Genomic DNA, 23,029 nt, shown 5'->3' with positions numbered 1-23,029 from the left:
ATGTTTGAAAATAACACTCAAATATATCCCAAAATTCCCTCTAGCCGACTTGAACGACTGACCTCGTCATTACTATTAGAGCTGGACCATACTAGTGACGCGCTCTACCAACTGAGCTAAGAGGGATACAGTAGTGAGGAGTTGTATAAAGTTAATGACTGGTATCTCATTGGGCACACCAACAACAACAGCAAAATTTTAGTAGTCTCGTGGTCTAATAATATGTACTGCATACTCGGCATCATTAATGTAACACAAAAATGGCACCACCAGCAGTGGGAAACAGGTATGATAATTGTCAACAAGAACAGACAGAAAGTATGCTGGTAAATGTCAATACGTAGAAAAGACAATAATACGTAGACAGTCCAGTCCTGTTTTGATATAGACAAGGGAGGTATAATAAAAGCGTGCGTAATTATTCGTAAAGAAAAAAACTGTGCCCAAGTAAGGAGAAAAGTCTCATCGGAACAAAAAGAGTCTTATTAGAGAGCGACTACCCATGTCAAGACAGCCGCGAGGAAACCGGCACCTCCGATCTGCACGCGCGAGGCTGCGTTGAATGCGGACGAGGAAGCTGTGGATGCAGCTGAGGCGGTGGAAGGCGAGGTGGACGATGCGGCTGAGGCTGAGCTCGCGCGAGTGGTGGACCCGGACGAGGCGGATCCAGAGGCGGTCCTGGAAGGGTTGGTTAGTGAAGAAGAAGGAAGGCAAGGAAGGAGGGAGGGAAGACTCACGTGGACCCGGAAGCTGACACGGACGCCGAACCGCTGACACTCGCGCTCCCACTCGCACTAGCAGACCCGGACGACGACGCCGACGAGGAGACAGAGGAGCTGACAGGCTCCGAGACGGAGAAGGTGCTCGTCTGGGCGTAGACGTTGTTGATGTTGGAGATATTCACGAGCTCAATCGTGTACCCATCTCTGGCAGAGTCGTCAGCGTGGGAAAGTGAATTAAAACAAAAGCAAAAACGGCTCACTCGGCGGGGATCTGGGGGAGGGTGAGGGTGAGGGACCCCAGGCTAGCGTCGACGTTGTTGGCAATGGCGAACTGGCTGTTGAAGGACTGGTTGATGAGCTCGATGGAGAAGGCGGAGGGGTCGCCTGAGGAGGTGGTCCATGAGATGGTGATGGAGCCGGTGGACGTGACGGTCGTCGTCGGGTTGTTGACGGTCAGACCGTGTACGAGCGTCAGAGGGAGGGCGGCGAGGGCGAAAAGGGCGGAGAACATCGTCAAAGGAGGGCGAGGGATGGGGGGGAAAGGGAAGCAAAGGAATGTGGGAAGGACGGGGTTTTATTTGAAGGGGCCACGTGCCGAGAAGAAGTTTGGTGAAAATGTTTGATCAAGGGGGGCGTTATGTCATTAATGCATCGACATCTGCTTCGTCTTGATGCTTCTGTCACTTGTCACCATCTGACTCAGACAGAGTTCTCTCTCTCTACACGGATGTCGCATGCTCCGCCTCGCCTCGCCTGCCATCTAGCGTGTTCCCTACCCTCTGTTCGCCGGTACCTTCAAACGCCGGCCATTTCTCGCCGTGTCTCAGAATTTACATTGCCTACGCCCCGCCCCATTCAACGCACGTCCGTGGGCTTCTCAAGCCCGGTTATCGTTCCACCTTTGCTGCGCACTCTGATTCATCCTGAGATCCATGTACGGTGCCCACATCTCGAGGCAGTACCGCGCCACCGACCTGGCAAGTCTGGCGACTATATATCAGCATTTTCCTCTCAATTCTGCGCTTGTATGCGTGTGACGCGATAATTGCGTTTTCTTTCAATTACGGATGGCAAGCGCGTCGTACCTTTCCTCTTTTGCGCATCGTCTCTCTTATGCAGGTGCACGTTTCACATTCAGTTCCTTCTCGGCTGAGTTCGTACGCTGCAAGGCGTTAGTGGTTCAAGTCCGCTAGGGAACTTTCAGGTTGGACACCAAGCATGTTTTACCCCCGTTCGATAACAACACCGAACAGCGCCACATCATCTCTTCGTCCGCGTCACGTTGTCTTCTTTTCTTTTCAAGCTTGACAGATTGTGCTTGTCTTCTTTTTTCATTGCCAAGAGAATCGTAGACTCAGTTACGGCGCCAAGCTCGTTCAATTTTCATCATAATTCCAAAATCCTCCGACATCGTGTCTCCCCTTGTATGCTTTCACTGTCAGATCTCTCTTAGCTCAGTCGTTAGTGCGTAGTATTAGTCCTTCAAGCTCAAGTCCGCTGGGGATTTCACTCTGGATACTCTAACTCACTGCAAATCTGTGTTTTTAAATAAACCATCGTTGATCTTCCCGAAGCGCCACCGACCTATTCAAGTCCCGCACACTCATGCATTTATTTCCGTGCCTGGGTCATATATTTAGAAAGAGGAGATATTCTAAAATTAAAGATCTATTTTTCTTGCTCCAGATTTTGTTCACCTTAAGACTTTATGTTTTTATATTGGTACCATGGCGAGATGGCCGAGCGGTCCAAGGCGTGTGACTCAAGTTGAAAGGAAGCTTGCCTGAATATGGGTTTCTCATCATCGTATGATGGCAGGGGTTCGAATCCCCTTCTCGTCACTTTTTGGTCGACATAAGGTCAGTCACTCAAAGAGAATGAAGTCGTTTTCGATTTGGCCCTGTGAGACCTTCTTGCATATTTTATTCTGGGAAAAATACTTCCCATGAGAGGAGCAACTAAGTTTAAACTCAGCTTTCTGTTTGAGTTTAGTTAACATCCTGAAGTGTGAGTGAATCACAGTTGATTCAAATGAGCAAGCAATAAGAGTGTGAAAGGTATTTTTTTCACATGCTTGCTTTACTAGCAATTCCTCTCAGCTCAGTTGATAGAGCATGACATGGAGTTCAAGTCCACTAGCAGGAAATGGGTGTCATAGATCTCTCAACTGTATCTTTTAGTCTGAGCCCTCAGGAAGGATTCAACTTGCTTCTTTGCTCATCAAGAGGAGTTCTGTATAGGAGTCTGAGTCATTAATATCCTATCCCTCCAGTGACTGCACTAATTCTAATAGACCTCTTTGAGGCTAGCATTGAGTATATTATGCATACAAGACCATTGCATTATAGAACTTAGAAGAGCTGAATGTTAGACTCAGATTGGGCAGCACCATTTTTCTTTTCTGGCCATGTTTTCTTTCATGGGAAAATGTGCACCTCCTTTCCTTTTGGACATGCAGCCATCTACTTGACACTCAGATCTTCATGCATGGACTTTGGCTCAAGAGATCCCACATGCTTCTCTCCCTCCATCTCAGTGGTGTGTTTTAGCAACTGCAATAATACAATTCCCACCCTCAGAATCACAAGGCTTTTGTCTCCTGCTAGAAGTGAGTAGTACAGAAGGCTACACATTTCCTGGATTAATAACAAAGCTGTGGAACTCAGTGGATACTAATCTCCAACATCTCATTCTAGAGTCAGCTAGAGTGTTATCATGATATATCTCTGCTGAAGAGAATCCTTCAGCAGCTAGCTAGTGTGACTCTTCTGAATCTTAAAAACTCACAATATTCACAAGCTGCATGTTCAGTTGAGCTCATTCTGTCTTTGTTCATGGAGAATGGATGATCAAGCCTTATAGAGAGGGAAAGGATCAATAGCAGGATCAAATTGAGACTGTATATTTGGTGAGTACTGCCTGCTTTCCTTCCTTCTTTTATATTTCACATTTTACACATAGTTTGAATGAGATCCCAGAAGATCTCCATCTCCACACTATTCATGGCCTGTCTGAATCCCATGCTCTGGAAGCAGCTCTGGAAGCACATGTGCTCATTCTAACCAGAGAATGAGGTGATCATGCATGAGGTGAGTGGGATCAAGAAGCTGGAGATGGTGGTGGTGAAGAGGTACATAGGTAACCTCAGGAGCCACTAAAGGCTGTCAAGAAGGCTGTTGAGCAGAGGCCATCCAGGGTGGATCAGAGTAGGGTTCTGGGTTCAATGCAGGCTTGGCTTTTAGATGTTCATCCTGATCATTGTAGACTGGTGCATAAAGATTGGATTGCCAGAGCCAATCCAGACTATTTTTGCCTTGTGATGATTGGTTTTTTTTTTGGCTGTGGGTTGTACTAGTACTGCCATTGAGGATCCATGTGTTCTTGTAGCACCTACAGTGGTGTGTGCAGCAAGATTCACTTAGAGTTCATGTGGATATTATGAAGATACCAGGTAAGAAAATGACTTGCATAGTTCACTGAGTGACATATTGTGATTGCCTGGCATAACTATGAGCTTGCTTGCCTGAGAAAGCATGAACTGCTATCAGATATTATCTGAACACAAGATCATAATTGAAATGTGTGGTGTACATTTCAGGAAATCAGGCAGGAATCAGTGATGGATCCACAGGTCCAAGGAATGATTGGCTGTGATAAGTGTGCCAATAATACTACAGAGAATGAGGTGAAGTAAGTACAGTGTTGTAGGGAGGGCCAATTGTAAGTGATGATGTGAAGAACATCTGATGGCAGTCTTTGTATGAGAGAAGACAACATTCCCTAGCATCATAGATATCTGCTTTGAGGATGCTTCACTCACAAATGAGGTTGGTAAGATATTCCTTGGTGTGCATGCTATCTTCTTGTCAAGATCTATGATTTCTCCCATGTTCTGCTCTGGACAATGTTCTGGAAATCTAAGAGCTCACTATCCAATGGAGGATCATTGCAACTGAGCAAGTTCTGACACACAGGATAAATGCACATAGTTAGAAAATGTTGCTATCATTGTGATTGATGATATCTTATGATTTTAAGGAAACATTTAATAGCTATACACTTAAAAACAACATGTATATCAAAAACATACCTGCATTAAAGTCATTTAGCTTGAGGTGACAGTAGTGGAAAGAAAGACACAGGAGATTATAATGAATGACATATTTTATCATCTTATGACCAATTGAAGAAATATCTTCTGTTGTATCAGGCATTGGCTCCAGAGACATGTCATACTCATAAAACTGGCATTGGCATAGCCAAGGGAAAAAAATACAAAAACATGATAAAATTTCCATACATGTCTAGCATATAGATTTCTGAAACTCAGTAAGACAAAGAGAACTGAGGAAACTGTCCTTGAAGAATACCAATCAATGTCCAAGACAGTCATTCATCTACCACAGCCTATGTAGTAGATGAAAGCTTCATTCTGAGTCTGGGATTGTATTATTGCAGCTGCTGAAACACACCACTGAGACAGAGGGAGAGAAGCATTTGGGACCTCTCGAGCCAAAGTCCACGCATGAAGATCTGGTAAAAGAAGATGTAATTCCCTCTCACAGTGCATTAAGAGGGAATTGAACCCCCGGCGGGTCGATGGCAACGACCCAGGTTACCACTACCCCATTAATGCATGACATTATGCTGTTATAGTGTATTATCTAGAGAAGATAAAGAATCAAATGCAATTTTACTCCTTATTTTCTTCTCTCATGGCCACATACTTGCATCTTACAGATCTCCCCATACTGTCATGCAAAACAAAAATCAGCCATCCATTATTTCTGGTCTATGATCAAATCTGAAATCTCTACTACCAAGACAGAAATCCAAGAGACAGACTTCTGATCCACAAAACCTCTGTCATCTTGATTCTCCATACATGACATTCAGCCCATTGTCAAGTAGATTTGCCAAATGCCAACAGTGGAATCATCCAGCATGAGTGACAAGCCCAAATACATGGTCTCAACTTGATCCCACTTTGGATCTGTTCTCTGTCTGTGAGCCTTAATCATCTCCACAAAGATGGAATGAGCAAAATAGAATGTACAGCTATGAACATTGAGAGTTTTAAGATGAGAAAGAGTCACACTAGCAGTTGAAGGGTTCAGCAGAGATATATCATCCAATGATAATGCTCTAGCTGACTTTAGAATGAGATATTGGAGATTAACCACTGAGTTCAACAGCTTTGTTAAGCTGGGAAATGTGTAGCCTTCTCTACTACCTGCAGCAGTAGACAGGAACCTTGTGATTCTGAGTGTAGCGATTGTATTGTGCAATTTAATATGTGGAAGGATGGGCATTCCAGCATAGATGAGGTGTATATTGACAAGGTTCAGGATGCACAGAAATGAGAATAGAAGGCAAACTTCAGGTGATTTTTCCAACATTCTCATTGATAAAAGTGTCAATGATATGAGGAAAGGCAGGAGGACAGTGATGACCTTTGGGGATGCTGAATGTCCTCCTAATATGGATTTCAAGATCCTAGGCATTCTTCACTTGTCAAAGAACTTTGAGTTCTTTCAGATGGTCAATTTGAAGCCCAAATCATGTGAGCTGTGTCCAGGGTATGATGGAGATAGGCTGAGGCAGTATGCTGTCAGCATGCCATACATTGAAAATGTTTGTAAAGTGGGCACATATTCAAATGCATCAATATTCACAATAGTTTGCTCAGCAATATAAGACCTGAATGTCTCCCTGTTGCTTTTGGATGCATCAATTTTGAGATTGTGAAGTCGTTTTAAGTGCCCTTGGCAGAAGGAAAGTGCTCTCAACACATAGATTCTTTATTACTGATATGCAGGTGTTGACAAGGGAAAGTAATGGGTGAGAGGAAATATCACAGTTACTAAAGCATGCTATGGTGAGGGAAGCATTCTGTGACCTCTCAAGCCAAAATCCAAGCATGAACATCCGGCAAAAAATTGAGTATAAAAAATGATTGGATAGGATGGGTGACATGGATGACCAGAGTTCCAGCGAGATGGGGCATCATTGCATTGAAGCAACTGTAAGATGCGAGGTCAGTGTATGCTCTGCAGGAAGGATTGTCTTGCTACAGATCCACATAAGGGACAGTTAGTGAAATCGTGATATTGCTTCCCCAACATTTGGCACTGAGAAACAGAATAATAAGTAACAATCAGCCAACCTCAGGCTGGCATGAAAAGAAGATACCTACAACATTTGTCAGAATCCTGGAGTGTGAATACTTGTAATGATGAAGTGTAAAAAACGAACAAAAAGTAGAAAAGCATGAGCCTGCCGTCCAACATGATGTTTCCCATGGATCCACATGATTCAATATGGGCGTAATGCGGACAAACTTGAAGTTAGGTTTTGGGTGAGTTTACTTACACCAGTAATGTGTTGGTTAGGGTGTAAAATCTGCACAGCTGACCGGTAAAAGATTACTCAGTAATAAAGTAAACGACATTGAGAAGAATCAAGATAATCTACAACAAAAACCTCAGTCACAGAGAAGTGCATTGCAAGGGGATGGAACCTCCGGCGGGCCATGACCCAGGTTACCACTACCCCATCAATGCTACAAGTTGATGATTATTATGTCAATTTTAGAAGGTAATTCGATTCTAAAATCTCTAATATCGACACAGAATTCCAGGATTGTGGATATACAACTGGAACGCCTCCAAGCTCCCGCCAAGTGCTCTGATCTTCTCGCCCCAAAAAAGAAGGCTTTCGATTTTCCCACAAGGCTCTCGCCAATCCCCTTGCTCTCCAGAGACGCTACAAGAAATCTTCGTTCATTCTCTCCCCGACGACCATAATGTAGTCGTGCTATCGAAGCAGTCGTCGCTGCTCCTGACCTACATCCGCAAAGAATAGAGGAACCTAGCACTGCCCACCCCCCAGTTGTGGTCGGTCTCCCCCCCCCTGTTACAAATTCGGTGTGTGTACTCTCCAATCGTATCCTCACTGTGCAACTGATTCCCTAAAAAGTATAGCGATAGATGCGATTTACATCTTGCCTTGGAAGGGAAGATACTAGTTTCGATGTCTAGATATCCGAACGAATGCTGACTTCTCTTCAACTCTGGTAACAATGGGATTTATGGCCCAGTGGCAGTGGAACAAGCCGACAACGCTCCCAGGAAGAGAATACTGCCCGTTCCAAAGTGGTGTGGAGGAACAACCGGTCGGACACAGGACAGTTAGATGATGGGGGCTGATCTGATGTCTTGCATTTTGTTGACTTTAGCTCTACAGGCCGATCCCTGCGTCTCGATGAATCGTAACCGCCTCACGAAGAATTCGATGATTAGCCAGGCTCCGAGTGGGGACGAATGCTGCCAGAATTGTTGGGATGGATCACCAGTGGTGCGTTTATTGTTCTTTCGGTGTCGAGGCTTCGCTAATGCTGGCTATTCAAGTCGATCCTTGCTCGCCGTGGATCGTGGCCATGCCTTTGCGCCAAGTGAATCGAACCTGGAGGATAACCTCAAGAAACGCTCCCCTAGAACTGTGAATGGTAGTGGGGGCTTATTCCATGCTGTAAGCGTGTGGGATTGCCAGGTGAGAGGTGCGTGCTCAGTTTTTCGACCTCGCGCTATCGCTAACCTGGTCCTTGGCTTTGTAGTGCCCAGCAAAAGCATGTCGGTGTGACGATGACCCATCCGTGTTCTCCATCGCCGACTCGCTCTGTTTTTCTGCTTTGTTCGTTTCCCACAATGCAGGGATGGAGTACACGATCCAGGCCAGCTCGTGGATATCAATGACGTCTATGCCCAAGCTGCCCACTAAGCAATATTTATCTTTAGCATAAATGGAACAAAAAAAGGTTACGGAATTCGACATCCTAGTGCGGCGTATGCTCTTCCAATGTCTTACAGGCTGACCCTTATGCCTCCATCAGCGCTCCTCCAAATAGCGTCAATGATGCTCTTAATCTGAACGGCATGCTCCAGGTCGGGATAGTCTCCAGTGCCTTCGCCCTTCAAGTATTCCTCCCAAGCCCTGCCCTCATTTGTCTTGCCATCATCCTCGACCTTCACTTCCTCATCATTGACCCACAGCTGCGTTGGCTCATGCATCTCTACCAGAGCCGCCGCGGGATCGTCGCTCTCGATCCTGATACTCCCCTTCGTCCCGTCGATAACCCATACGAGTGGGGTGGCCGCTCGAACACTGGCAGGCGTATCCAGACCTGCACGCCAATGCAGGCTCATCACTGCACCACTCTTTAGCGTGCCGCACACGGCTACCTGCGATGGAGCATCGGCGGGGATGACATCACCGGTGGGCGTGCCGTCGGGATTGACTACTTGGGACGAGGCGTGCTGGATGACTGCGGTCGCGGAGACGGTATCCACCGGCCCAAGAATATACGTGAAGGCCTCGAAGAAATGGCCTCCGGGGATATCGAGGAGTGTTGCGCCATTATCCCTTTTCAACAGGTACTCGCCGCCTTTATGCACTGTTGGGCCCCATGGCCCATGCGGACCGTATATTCGTGACGTCTACCAATAGAGATGAGAAAGGGATGAGCTATGCATACACGAGATTCTTTTTACGCACCATGCTCGTGGACAAGACACCGCCAATTTCGCCTGCCTCGATTAATCGCTTCACCTTGCGGAATAGCACGCTCTGCCGAGCTTGGAGCCCCACGATCGTCCGGATCCCCTGGGCCTTCGCCAGCGAGGCGAGGAGCTTTGTCTCTTTTAGCCCCCGCCCAGCGGGCCACTCGATGAAGAGGTCCTTCCCGGCGGAGATGACCTTTGTGGCGGCCTCCACGTGGTGGGGTGTCTTTATTGATACGGCGATCATGTCGAGATCGGGATCTGACGCGATGGATTCGGAAGTGTGATATGCTTTCACGGGGCTGGTGTCAGTGGTAGAGTAGGTCGCTGCGCTTGCTTCGGCAGATGTGGGGTTCGTGGTGCATACGGCGAGGAGTGTGTATTGCGATGAGAGGGGTGAGGTGAGGAGGGGAGGTACGAGATGCGTGGATGCCCATCCTTTGGTGGATAGGCCGATGCATCCGAGGCGAATGGGTCTTGTCATGGTGATCCCAAGAAGGAGATGAGATGGTGTTTGTCACTTTATAGAGTCGGCGCGGTAATTTCGGTCCGTATTTGTGATCTCGTTTGATATCCCGAAGCTGACGGCATTTCATTTTCAGGCAATCGACCAATCCTGAAGCCTGTCTACAAATCTCTCGAACGCGAGTCATGGATTGATGACATTAGAGTTTCCACCGCAGATCTCCCTTTCGCGAAGAAAATAGGGTTTACCACGATATGTTGGGGATCTCTCCCACACTCTCATATGGCCATGTGCGACTGCGCGCAAAGAGCTTGTTCGATTCGAGCTTGTGCCATTCCTCGATGTTCGAACATCCTTTTTTTTTTTGTTTTTGTTTTTCACTTTTTCTAGAAACCTTTTCTGCTCTCACCAGCAATCCCTGGGTTTTTGATCCCATGTCCCTGCAATTTGGAGGTGTTGGCCGAGTCGTTCAAGCCCCAGGCCCGGTTAGGGGGGACATCTCTCTCTGCTGAAAGCATATGCATATGGTTGGTCCGCACTCTGGGATTATCTCACGGCGTGATGGCGCGTCGGAACCGCGCGCGAAGGGCTTGTTCGATTCGGGCTTATGCTATTAGCAATGTTGTTGAGATGTACGTGTTTTTTTTTTTCTTCGCTTCGCTGAGCTTCTGCTGGCATTGGCATTCTAGGAGTGCACTGAGCTTTTTGATCCCGTGTCCCTGCAATTTGAAGATGTTGGCTGAGTCGTTCAGAGCTGGCTAGAGGGAAACTCTGATGGTAAATGATCTGTTTCGAGCCATGGAAGAGCCTAGCGTTGGGCCCATGTTCTTTCGGATTGGAGGCAACATTTTCTTTTCTTAAAACGACAAGGATATACGAAGCGAGGAATCGATCACGTGCACCGTGTTTACTTCCATGGGAAATACGCGCCTCTCTTCCCACTTCACGCTCTCCATTGGGACTACTCGATGCTCGCTCTATATTCTATGCAGTGTTATGCGATAACTTTCGCAGCGAGCTCGTGGATATCAGTGACATCTAGGCGCAGACTGGACGTGTTTTCCACTTTGGGCCACCATGTCGCGTCTTGGTGTGAGCAGGGAGTTTGTCAGCTTCTGGGGTACTCCTTCCTCCCGTTCACCCCTCTTTAACATGTGCCTTCGGGTTCCCTCACCCATGCATCGTCTATCTCGCCCTCCTCTGCCTCTTCCTCCGTCCTGCACATGCAGATTGGAGGTGCGGGCATCCTCGCCGTTGGGTAGTTCGCTCCCTAAGATTCTTTTTCGCTCAGACTTTGTGTTTCCTTTCTTTGCTTGGGCACATTACGAACAATTCACGCGTGCCATTCCCTCGGAACAGGACTCTTTGCCTATTGCCTTTGTGTACCGGTATCCCGTACTTCCAATTAACACCCTCCTCGGCTGTTTCTCTCTCCTGGATGTGTAACGGTGCTCAGTGTACTATTAGATGACGGGCTTTTGTTAGGATCTCTCTGCACTCTGGTTTGTGTCACAGTGTGATGGCGCATCGGGACCGCACGCCAAGAGCTTCTTCGATTCGAGCTTTCGCCATTTGTGACGTTGTTTAGGTCTATTTTTTTTTTTTTTCACTTCTGCTGGGACCTTTCGCTTGCGTTCTGGCAGTGCGACAACTCTCGCTGGCAATCCCTGGCTTGGATCCCCATATCCCGCTTCGCGGAGTGCAACTTGAGGGTGGTTAGTCGGCTAGAGGGGATCCGTGTTGAAGACGCGTGGTTGGTCGGCAAAGGGGTCTTTTACCACCCACAGTGGGGGAGAACCTTGATGGCTGTCTTGGGTACGACTCGAGGCTGGAATTTCTATCACAATCTTCGGATGGACAGGGATTATCGAGTTTTAATATCCCGAAGCTGAGGGCATTTCATTTCAAGGCATGGACCCAATCCTGAAGCCTGTCCTGTCTTTTTTACTTCTCCCGAACAAATCTTCCGACGAGTCATGGGACTCGACTCTTTTTTTTTCGAGAACACCAACTGGGGCATCGATGTTTTCCTTTCGAACAACACGCGCGCTGTATACTGGCCATGATATTCTTTTCGGTCCAGACAGGCCTTTGTTCTAGCTCATGTGCCACACCAGTCTCTTCCTGTCGTCGTGCCTCGTGCCAATAACTATGCGCACGTCGACTGGTCTGTGCACAGTGCGTGTATCCGTTTTTCGTATATAGGCATATGCTTCCATTGATGTGGAGTCGGCCAGGCCCGCACGGTACCACCGCAGATCTCCCTTCCACGAAGAAATCGTGCGAGTGAGCACTGGTCAGTAAAAGCCAAGCTTACTCCGAGCCCGGCGTCCGACTCTTTCTCATGCTGGCGTTCCTCTGACGATCTTGCTCGTGTCGAGAAAGTCGTTTTCGAGGGACTATGAGCCTTGGCGAAGCACGAGTCCCAAGCTAATTATAACGTGGTTTGGTCCGGCTTTCAAGCTGGATATTGGTTTATGTGATATGTTTGGATCTCTCCCACACTCTGGTTTAATCTCACACAGCACACAGCATGATGGCGTATCGGGCGGGACCGCGTGCCAAGAGCTTGTTCGATTCGAGCTTGTGCCAGTACTAGCGAATTTGTTGAGATGTACTTTTTTTTTTTTTTTTCCTTTGTTTTTCACTTCTGCTGGAAAACCTTTTGCTTTTTCGAGGAACACACAGAACCATGAGCCTTGGCATTTTGTTGCCAATGTTTTTTTTCCCTGCAAGTCACTTCGTCCCAAGCCAATTATAACATGGTTCGTTCCGGCTTTCGAGCTCGTTGGTTTACGCGATATGATAGGATCTCTCCGTACTCTGGTTTTATCTCACAGTGTGATGGCGCCGTCGGGACCGCACGCAAAGAGCTTGTTCGATTCGAGCTTATGCAATAAAAAGAACGGTTACAACATCCAGATCCCTCTTGGCTCAGTCCGTAGAGCGCAAGCTGGTCTTGATCGATCAATCCGGCTAGGGATCTCTAAGTGGTCGTCACAAATTTGTGTTTTAACCTTATCATCGGTGTTGATATCCCCAAAGTCCTACTTTTTTTCTCTCTCACAGCCTTGTATTGATCCATTTCGTTCAAGTCGGCTGATCGATTGCCAGCCCGCACACACATCACGCGTTTGTTTCTCCGTATTTTTTCATCGCCTAGCTTCCTATATTTACAACCTTAATTGTGAGATATCTGAAATCATCAAGATCTATTTCTCGCTCCAGGTTCTATTCCGATTTTGCGATGCTGAACTTTGGGTGCTTCCCTACATTATCTGTACCACAGAAACGTCTGACGCCTACTCTCTTATTAGCATGATAGGGTATCGGGACTGCGCCAGGGTTGAGCTTGTTCGATTCAAGCTGATGTGATTCATGGTGGAGATTACGTACTTTTTAGTCCCTCTTACTCTGTTGGTAGAGCGCGCTACTATTATTGAAGACATATCCGAAGAAAGAGATAACAAGGTCAGTGAGGCTCTTTTTTTTTTTTGTCCCATGAATGAATTATGCGTATTTAGCCCTGGTAAAATACGTGTCTCTTGCTTGAAGGGGTGCAACTAACCAGTATGAATGATTCTTGGCTTTCTGTCTGTCATTTACTGATGGCACCGAGTATAGTTAATGAAGCCGTGATGGCATATCGGGACCGAGCAAGAGCTTGTTCGATTCGAGCTCATGCCATTAGCGCGCAATGGAGTTGAGTATTTTTTTTTGGTATAACAGGAAAACATTCTTTCAAGATGAGCGGGACCCTCAGCTACTTAGTAACCGGGTTCTACCTATCCTGCAAAATGTCTCAGCATCTGTAAAACCACGGATGCTGGTATGTGGGGGGAATTAGGTATTTTTATGAACCGGGCCCTTGTATTTAAGCAATTCCTCTCAGCTCAGTTGGTAGAGCACATCATGGGGTTCAAGTCCCCTAGAGGAATCTGAAGCTTTGCTTCCCTAGTACCTTTTGGGTCTGGGCCCCACGAAGGATTGGACTAACTTCAGGTCAACTTCCCTGCCCATCAAGAGGCGTGCGTGGAACCTTATCTATGTATGCTTCCAACTGATCCCAGGCCCCCCTTCTGGAGCGCAATTTGCAGGTGCTGGTCGGCTATTAGAGGGAATCTTTGCTGTAAGCACATGTTTTCTTTGGTCCACCATTCATACGCAGGAAAGTGGACACCGAAGAGCCTCTTATTCGCACAGGTACGGAGTACCTGTCGAGTGCCTAGATTATAGGTGCTACTTAAATGCGTTCAATGCTTAGTGTCTTCGGCGTCGGATTTTGAAGCCGCTTGTGCTACTAACCCTCGCTCTCGTTTCAAGTAGTGAGGATCATCCTGACTTGTAGTACTTGCTACTAGTCATCTCTGTCACTGCCACGCAAGACGACGGGCCTACGGGAGCTGAGCTTCGACCCACAGACGACGCAAGTTGCTCCAAGTCTGATTGGCTGTGCCGAGTGTTTTGATGTGGTTTAGGCTGTCTTGTGTACTAGTGCAAATACGACTCGTGCAGCCTATGCAATAATCTTTTAGTTGTCTTGCTATATATGTCACGGATCCTGAGTACGGCATATGAAAGACCGTTTAGCGTTATGGAACTTGGAAGAGCTGAGTCTTAGACTCAGATTGGCAGGACCGTTGTCTTTTCTGGTTCCTAGGTGCAAAATAATTTGAGAATATGTATGAAGCATTGGAAGAAGAGAGGGAATTGATCGCATGCACCGCGTTTTCTTCCACAGGAAAATATGCACAATCTCTAATCTTCCTCTTCCTCAATTGATCTACTCGCGCGGTAGTACAGACCTCTGTTATCGCCCATCCAATTCCACGTCTGTTATGTGAGTTTTCCCCTCTTTGACACGTTTCTAAGACCGCAGCTCCACGACCAGGTTTGGGTCCTCCATCCACCCGCGCATCGTCCATCTCGCCCTCCATTTCCTCGCTGCTGCTTTTGACTACTTTGTTTACTTCGGCACATTACACATGCTGTCCCTTGACTCTTTATGTATTATCTCTATGTATGCACTGACCTCGGCTGTTTCTCTCTACTGGCTGCGTGACGGCAGGATTGTTGAAGTAGCACACCCTCCATGTCGCTCTTACCTTACATAATCGTAGCTACCAATACTGGAGATCGAAAGTCAACGTCTACTAGCTTTTGACTTTCGACTCCAGACCCGGCATTCCCCGCTGCGCTACGCAACCTGCTCTCAACAGGTTATGGGCCCCGCGCCTTACTAAGCCAAGCAAACTTTTCGTTCCCTCTCGCGAACTATTCACTAGACGTCGAAGTCTCGCTCACTTTCCTAGAGGATATCACTATCCATTCGGAAGTCACATCCACACACTCTCTAACCCCAACGGTCTCTTTTTCTCTCACACCACGATGAATGACTCAGACGTCGTTGACACCACCAAACGTGGTTTTCCCAACCTCCATGCTGGCAACTGGAGCCACTTTGCACCTTCGTTCGAGGCCTATATGTGCATCAAGGGGCTATTTGGCCACTTCGATGGCACCGAGGAGCCACCAGAGCAAGTCGACCCCAGCGAACCCACAAAGCTCGAAAAAAGGGAGACGAAAGCTTACCTTCAAGCTCGTTCATCTGCAGCAGGATACCTCTGGCTTTGCATTGACGAATCACAGCGTGCTCACATCAGTCTCCTCATGGGTAAGCCCACAGCCATGTGGTCGAAACTGAAAGACATTCACCAACAGCAAAAACCGGGCACCCGTTTCAATGCCTACGATGCCTTATTCAGCATTCGGAAGGATGATGGAGAGTCTCTCTCTACTCTCGTTGGACGTGTCTCACAAGCTATACAAGACATCAAAGCTCTCCGCCCTGAAAGGTTCACCATTGATCAACTCGATGAAGAGCTTCAATCCATGACTCTCATCCATGCCCTCCCATCCGATTACGACAATTTCATGTCATCAGTCCTTCTTCTCCATTCTCTCAGTCTCGACAAACTTGTTGCTGCCTTCCACACTGAAGAGATGCAGCGCCGCTCTCGTGACACCACTTCAGCAACATCATTCAAAGCAAGCGCTGTCAGAGTCCAAGCCACTCATGTGGCATCATCTGATACCACCTGCAGCTGGTGCACCAACTCTGGACATACCAAGAAGGAGTGTTTCAGCAAAAAGAAAGCCAAGGAGCAAGCTATACAGTGTGTCCAGGAATGTCGGAATGCAAAATCAGGCAAGAAGGTGGGAGAGGCAAAGACAGAGAAGTCAAACATTGTAGAAGAGACTGCCAGCCAAGCGAGTATCAATCTCTTGTCCCCAGCATCATCTAACTGGAATATGGACACAGGCACTTCATCTCACATGAGCCATCGTCGAGACTGGTTTCATGTCTGGACACCACATGTGGTTCCAATTCGGTTAGCAGACAATTCAATCATCTATTCAGCAGGCATGGGGACAGTCGTGTTTGAGCCTAAAGAGAAGAATGGAGAGGTCTGTGAGGCTGTTGAGTTCCAGGATGTACTGCATGTACCTGATCTTCACAATAACTTGCTTTCACCCTTCCATCTTACACGTCATAAAGGATATGAGATCAACATAGCTGGGTCATCTGTTTAGTTCTTTCAAGACAAAGCGCTTCATTTCTCAGCCACTGTTAATGATAATAACATCGGATATCTTAATGGCACCACTTGCACTACAAGGCCGGTAACCTCCAATACTGCAAGCACCTGTCCATTTGATCTGACTCTATGGCATCGACAAACCTGTCACAGAAGTATAAACATTGTCCGGGACATGTACGAGAATCAACTTGTCTTGAATATGAAGATGAACAATACGCAATCTAATCCTGATCCAATTTGTGAACCCTGTCTTATGGGCAAGCACAGGCGACATAATATCCCTCAAGGGCCCTCACCTCTTCCAACACGCCCTCTCACAATTGTATTCTCTGATCTTAAAGGACCAATATCAGTTGCTACGCCAGAAGGTTATCACTACTGGATCACTTTTATATGTGGTGCTCTGCGTTTTTGGGCTGTCGCCTTGCTAAAGCACAAGAGTGATGCTCTGGCTGAATTCAAATGCTACAAAGCCTATGCTGAAAACTTTCACAGTCTGAAGATCTTAGAGGAGCAAGACGATGGTGGAGGAGAGTATATGGGTCGTGAATTTGATCAGTTATGCATAGAAGAAGGGATATCAAGGCGCCATACTGAGCCTGATGAGCCTCATCAAAATGGAATTGCAGAACGTGCAAATCGTGATATTGCTGAAGGGGCTATTACTATGCTCTATGAAGCTCATCTTTCTCCCTCCTTCTGAGGACTAGCAGTGCTTGCATTTGTATATGTGCACAACTGTTGCCCTATGGCACCACTTCCCAAAACAACACCATATACTAGCTGGCATAAGAAGAAACCTGATGTCTCTAACTTGCATGTCTTTGGCTGCTTAGCTTATGTTCATGTTAAAAAGAACAAGCGACAAGGTCTTCAGCCACGCACTACTAAATGCATATTCATCAGATATCTATCAGGCACAAAAGCATGGAAGTGCTGGAATCCTGTAACCAAGAAGTTCATCATATCAAGCCATGTCGTTTTTGATGAGCGGGTGTTCCCAGGAAATACAAAAACTCTTATCAATCCCTTCGGCAATCTATTTTCTTCACTCCCAAATCTGTCAGATTCTCCTATGCTGCCTGATCAAGAGGGAGACTTTAACAATGATGATCTTTCACCCCCAGAAAATCCTCCAGCACCAAATCTCTTACCTCCTCCAAGCCCATCACCTCCAGTATCACCCCTTCCTCATAATGTTATAACCCCCTCTGGCTCACCATTTGATGGATCTCTCTCAGACCTAACTCTATCACCATCACCACCATCTCCAACAGACCTAGGCAAACATGAATACAGAATACGCGATGATGGCTTATATGATCCTGGCCCTGGTTATGGTTGTGGAATGCGCCGAAATGTCAACAATGATGATCATGCAAGAGATGCAGAGGATCAAGCACATACAGCCTTTATGGAAGATAAAACTATTCTCGAAGGCATAGCTTTCTCCAGCCAGACAATCGAGCATTTGACAATGGAGGAAGGACTGGAAGTTGCATTTGAGAGCATGACAGAAGCAGCTTACAAGGCATCTACACATGATGGTGAACCTAAATCCTTCCATGAAGCTATGAAACGTCCTCCAGAGGAAGCTGCAAGTTGGTATGAAGCCGCTATGCAAGAGATACAGGCACTCATTGAGAATGGCGTCTTTGAATTGGTGAAATGCCCTCCAAATCGAAAGGCAGTTGGGAGTCGCTAGGTATTCAAAGTAAAATGCAATGCTGATGGATCAATTGAGTGCTATAAAGCAAGGCTTGTTGCAAAAGGATACTCACAATGACCTGGCTTTGATTACACCGAAACCTTCTCTCCAACGCCAAAATGGGCTGCTCTATGAGCTGTCCTAGCACTTGGTGCCCTCGAGGATTTAGAGCTATGGAGTGTCGACATCTCATCAGCATTTCTCAATGGTGAGCTGACAGAAGAGGTGTATATGGAGCAGCCAGAATGTTTTGAGGAGAAAGGAAAGGAATGGGTCTGGCGCCTCTTCAAGTCTCTATACGGACTAAAGCAAGCTGGGAGAGAATGGCACAAAAAGCTACATGCAACATTGACCAATGCCATGGGTTTTGAACGGGTAAAATGCGAGCATAGTGTCTGGGTTTACAAGAGGGACAGTGAGTGTATCATCATTCCAGTCTTTGTTGATGACATGACTATTGCCACAAAGACACCAGATGGTGTTGCAAAGGTCATCAATGATCTCAAGAAGCACTTTAAGCTTCGAGACTTGGGTCCAACGTCTTACCTCCTTGGTGTCGAGATCAAGCGTGACCGAGCCAACCGAACACTCTCTCTCTCCCAGCGCCAATACATCCTAGATATTCTGCAACGTGCAGGAATGGCCGACTGCAATCCTGTTCTGACACCTTTGGATCCAAACATAAAACTTACAGCAGATCAGTCTCCCAAAACACCAGAGGAATATGAGACAATGCGGACAATCCCATACCTGAATGTGCTTGGCTCTGTGGCCTACCTCGCTATTGCTACCAGGCCCGATGTCGCCTATCCTGTGAGCGTACTCTCACGATTCAGCAAAATCCCCGGCACAGCCCACTGGGAAGCTCTCAAACGGCTATTACGCTATCTGAAGGGCACAGTCGACTATCGTATTGTCTACTCTCCTGACTCTGAGTCAGATTCGTCAGTCTTTGACTTTAAGACTTATTGTGATGCAGACCATGGGGGCGACAAAGATAGTGGGCGTTCTACAAGTGGCTTCATTGTCAAAATGGGTACTGGAGCCATTAGCTGGATGAGTCGTCTTCAGGCATTTGTGACGCTCTCAACAACAGAGGCAGAATACGTTTCAGCTGTGTCTGCTGGTCAGGAAATCCTTTGGCTTCGCAACTTGTTCACAGAGTTTGGCTATTCACTCACCAATGCCTCAGTCCTCTATATTGACAACGAGTCTGCTCTGTCGGTTGCTCGAAACCCTGAACATCATGGCCGGGTTAAACACCTTGACCTTCGATTCTATTGGCTGCGCGATGAAGTTGAAAAGGGGCGCATCCATGTGGTCCACTTACGAACCGAAAATATGCCAGCCGATGCCTTGACAAAGGGATTAGGAAGAGAGAAGCTCAGACACATGATTACCTTACTCGGACTTGTCTCAATACCTCCGTAGACATGTTCGGTCGAGGGGGAGTGTTGAAGTAGCACACCCTCCATGTCGCTCTTACCTTACATAATCGTAGCTACCAATACTGGAGATCGAAAGTCAACGTCTACTAGCTTTTGACTTTCGACTCCAGACCTGGCATTCCCCGCTGCGCTACGCAACCTGCTCTCAACAAGGATTTGTTAGGATCTCCCTGAACTCTGGTTTATCTCATAACATTATGACGCATTGGGACCGCGCGCAAAGAGCTTGTTCGATTTGAGCTCACGGATGGGGAAGAATAGAAGTGTTTTACTGCTTCTGCTGCCATGCTGAAAACTATTGCTTGAATTTTAGTGCATTGGTGATTAGCACGTCACTAGTATTGAGCTCAATCGATTTCATCAGATGACCAGGTCAGTCATTCAAAGGAACGGGTATTCAGACGTTGTTCTTTCCAGCCTGCCAAGGTCAGATCCTTGTAGCATGGCGGTAGCTCTCCGCAGATCAAAAATGGGGAACTTAGTGCTTGCTAAATCCATAAATAGCTTAATCAAAACACCTTTTTTTTTTCATTATCAGCATCGAAAATGAGATCTGGGCTGGAAAAAAATTTGCAATGATCTGAGGAGATCACATCATGGCTGATGGTCGAGCCTAAGTAAAATCCAAAAATTAGCTCCTTCCTCAGGTTCAAAATATGCAGTACCCACCTCATTGACCGTACGCTGCGAATGACCCGAACGAGTGCCATCTTCATCTGGTACACCAAACACGGTGATGGCCACTAAGGGTCAAAAAGTCAATTCTGGCACGGGAGGTGTGAAAGAGGAAGCTCACGAGTGAGGATCACAGAGAGGAGGAGCTTGAACTGCATGTTGTTGCGTTGAGTTGATGGGTATGTAGGACTCCGAACCAGGTTGTTAAGTACTTGGAGAATGGGAGAATTGTCGGAGTCGGTATTAATATCGCCCGTCGAGAGCGGTGGTTGACCTGTCTCTTGATACACAAGTTGCATGGGAAAGATTCCTGTCGTGACTTCTTGCTAAAGATGATGGAGAGTACCGACAAGATCACTACCAGTGTGAGTTAGTCGAGCGCAATTTTAGAGAGGAACTTGCGGTCTTTGGTATGCATCAAGCAGATATGGATTCAGGGATTGAACGTCAATGCGGAAGAACAGATGCCCATACCTCCAATCCTTTTAGCGAGCTGAGACCCTTACGATTCGTCGAGGAGGCGTAGGAGTCGACCTGCAGAGCTAAGGTCAGTGACAGTGACACCCAAATGGTGATTTATAACCTGAGAAATGCCAGGACCCATCTGTGCCTGGTACAGTGAACAAGAAGCACACGGGTAAGGATCACAGCGAGGAGTTTGAACTACATGATTAGGAAGGAACCAGGCGACAATGACTTTCCAGTATCTGGGGAATCGTCGGAGATCAATACCTCGGATATGAATGTTACAACAGATGACAATCATCTCACCCTGTACGAGTTCAGCACACAGCTCTAAAAGCGTACGCACGTTCGATGGACCTGCAGACACAGATTTACAGGAGACAACGTGTCTACGATTCTTGAGCATCACTCTTTTCATTCTGGGAATGATTTCAACGCAAGAAAGCCAGATACAGACAAGGTAGGCAGCGTGGTCGAAAGAGGGCCGATTGAAGCGTAGGCGTAACCCTTGAGCCGGTCTTTAAGGATGCAAAACATGTTATCCAATTCGCTGAACGTGTTTATTGAGGCTCTGTGATCAGGGTCAAGTAAAAGTTAGTTACGCCCTTCCATCAACTTGGGAGTAAGCGCTTTCACCTGATCGCAAGGTTCCTCCCCATTAGGTGTTATCCGTGATATAGCAGTATATAATCTGGAGCGAAAGTCAACTTTGAACCGCAAAGGAAGGGGAACGTGGACAAACATATTCAGATTGGAAAGAGTAGAACGTCCTCTCCATTCAGCACTGTATCGGAAGTCGGGAGCGTGTGTTCCAAGAGACGAGTTGCGTAGATGAACAATTCGCAGAGTCCATAGAGACCCGGACAGTAAATATGATATTTCGAGCGCAGGAAAAAGCTTCCATCGTGATGTATGTCATTGGCCCTAGAATCGATCACGTCTTGGAAATTGAAACTTAACCGCAACCACCATGGCACCGCTCTGCCATCACTCTATCGAAGGTTTACTCCTTCCATATCCTCACTATATATGTGCTCATTTTCTTCCTAGACAGCTGGTTCCGTGCATCATCGCGATGACCTTGATCTCGGAAGGTGAACAATATCTTGCACGTCCGAGAAAGTTTCCTCTACCAGGTCATCCTGGTTTTTGAATTCGGAAATGTTCCTAGTGCTGGATGGATGGTGTTATCCAATGCACGGTGCGTGATGAGTTCTCGTGCCAGTGAATCATATCCTTTTTCCTTCTCTATCGTCCGTCGGCCGATAAGGTATCGGGAAATGTGCTCATCCGCCACTGAACAGTCACCCCAACCCTGAGAATGTGCTGGTGGCAATGGCGGTGTTGTTCGAGAAGAGTTAAAGCACGACTTGGTCAGGGAAGTCGTTCTTTGCGATATCGATGAGGTACTCGGGAGCTATTCCGCTTACTTAATGTTTTTTTTTTTTTTCGTAGGCTGTGACTTGAGTATCCAACCAATGATACTTCATGTTTTTTTTTGTCTCCCAAAGTTTATCGTTTTCATCCGAGACAGTTTCAAATTCCTGGCTGAGCACAAAGCTGCTACGATGTCCATGGGAAATTCCCCTTCTCTTCCATCACGTCTTCTCAAGCTTGAACAAAGCATTTTTGTACTCTCGAGGGCCTGGAGCTTCGATGCTAAGCCGTACACCGCGGTGTTGCTCATACCGTCCTTAGCACCAAAACATTTTCCTGATTGATTGTCCCTCTCGCCTGTCAATTCCCTTTCGGCTCTGGGCCTCAGTATATTTGGCGGTGCAGAGAGTTTCGACGCTCTGCCTGGTTCAATCTCAGAGCATTATGGCGGTACCAGTACCCCAAAACTTGGAGCTTGTTCGATTCCAGCTGGTGCTTTAAGAGTGTGGTGTGTGTTTTGCTTCTCCTCTCACTCCGCTTGCTTGAGGTTTGTGTTCCTTCTTAGCCTAGGCATGTTTGGATTCCGAAGTAAGGCCCAGAATGATGTTTTAGTCTGACAATAACACTGACATCTCGGCCTCTTTCGTTAGCGTAGGTACGCGCAAGATTTCTATCACAGTCTGGGTACCTTCAAGGGCCTGCATATTAGGTATTTCGACGTGCTCGAACATGTTGGTATTCTCTTCATGTATTTGAAGCCACTCGTGCTTGTAATAACTCTTTCCTTTGCTTGTGATAGTCCTTTCTTCCTCCTCCTCCTCCTATACTGACTTGTAATGCTCCTAGTCGTCTCTGCCATGGGAGACGATGCCATTTGGCCTGGCGGAGGCGCACCCCCACCGTCTGTAGGCGACGTAAGTCATTCTTGCAGATGCTCTCGAGTGTTTTGATGCGGACTCTTGAGTGTATTTAGGCTGTCGGTGGCGGTAATCCCCCTCCCCCCACCTA

At 47.0% G+C, this 23,029-nt stretch overlaps 6 protein-coding genes and 3 non-coding genes across 9 annotated transcripts; 5 read left to right on the top strand and 4 right to left on the bottom strand.

Annotated features, from left to right (window-relative positions):
- Positions 1-34: 34 nt before the first annotated feature.
- On the bottom strand, positions 35-126 carry BT62DRAFT_t9. The gene has a single exon. It is a non-coding gene; the product is annotated as a tRNA-Thr (tRNA).
- A 607-nt stretch (positions 127-733) lies between these two features.
- On the bottom strand, positions 734-1,233 carry BT62DRAFT_879036 (uncharacterized protein; the record flags this gene model as incomplete). Its single annotated transcript, XM_043182576.1, has 2 exons — positions 734-926; positions 983-1,233. 2 exons carry the CDS (start codon positions 1,231-1,233, stop codon positions 734-736), a joined length of 444 nt encoding a protein of 147 aa, XP_043046766.1.
- A 174-nt stretch (positions 1,234-1,407) lies between these two features.
- Positions 1,408-2,254, top strand: BT62DRAFT_1070909 (uncharacterized protein). Its single transcript, XM_043178705.1, has one exon. It carries the CDS (start codon positions 1,450-1,452, stop codon positions 1,765-1,767), a length of 318 nt encoding a protein of 105 aa, XP_043046765.1. The 5' UTR covers positions 1,408-1,449; the 3' UTR covers positions 1,768-2,254.
- Positions 2,255-2,451: 197 nt separating this feature from the next.
- BT62DRAFT_t13 lies at positions 2,452-2,563 on the top strand. Its single transcript has one exon. It is a non-coding gene; the product is annotated as a tRNA-Leu (tRNA).
- A 2,724-nt stretch (positions 2,564-5,287) lies between these two features.
- On the bottom strand, positions 5,288-5,358 carry BT62DRAFT_t8. The gene has a single exon. It is a non-coding gene; the product is annotated as a tRNA-Gly (tRNA).
- A 1,896-nt stretch (positions 5,359-7,254) lies between these two features.
- BT62DRAFT_999320 (uncharacterized protein) lies at positions 7,255-7,586 on the top strand (the record flags this gene model as incomplete). The annotated part of the gene is made up of 2 exons (XM_043190791.1): positions 7,255-7,319; positions 7,355-7,586. 2 exons carry the CDS (start codon positions 7,255-7,257, stop codon positions 7,584-7,586), a joined length of 297 nt encoding a protein of 98 aa, XP_043046764.1.
- A 232-nt stretch (positions 7,587-7,818) lies between these two features.
- On the top strand, positions 7,819-8,239 carry BT62DRAFT_925821 (uncharacterized protein; the record flags this gene model as incomplete). The annotated part of the gene is made up of 1 exon (XM_043184895.1): positions 7,819-8,239. A coding segment is annotated over exon 1 (310 nt), but the record flags the coding sequence as incomplete, so codon positions are not given.
- Positions 8,240-8,584: 345 nt separating this feature from the next.
- On the bottom strand, positions 8,585-9,764 carry BT62DRAFT_999318 (oxidoreductase; the record flags this gene model as incomplete). Its single annotated transcript, XM_043190790.1, has 2 exons — positions 8,585-9,217; positions 9,276-9,764. 2 exons carry the CDS (start codon positions 9,762-9,764, stop codon positions 8,585-8,587), a joined length of 1,122 nt encoding a protein of 373 aa, XP_043046762.1.
- Positions 9,765-10,823: 1,059 nt separating this feature from the next.
- BT62DRAFT_1070907 (uncharacterized protein) lies at positions 10,824-12,151 on the top strand (the record flags this gene model as incomplete). The annotated part of the gene is made up of 5 exons (XM_043178704.1): positions 10,824-11,188; positions 11,262-11,328; positions 11,390-11,503; positions 11,864-11,924; positions 11,976-12,151. 5 exons carry the CDS (start codon positions 10,824-10,826, stop codon positions 12,149-12,151), a joined length of 783 nt encoding a protein of 260 aa, XP_043046761.1.
- Between the last annotated feature and the right edge of the window lie 10,878 nt (positions 12,152-23,029).

The sequence above is a fragment of the Guyanagaster necrorhizus genome (genome assembly GCF_019112545.1).
Source record: "Guyanagaster necrorhizus MCA 3950 unplaced genomic scaffold BT62scaffold_1, whole genome shotgun sequence".
Classification (NCBI taxonomy): Eukaryota; Fungi; Basidiomycota; class Agaricomycetes; order Agaricales; family Physalacriaceae; genus Guyanagaster; species Guyanagaster necrorhizus.
Note: the sequence above shows the minus strand (reverse complement) of the source record. Positions and strands in the feature narration are given on the sequence as shown.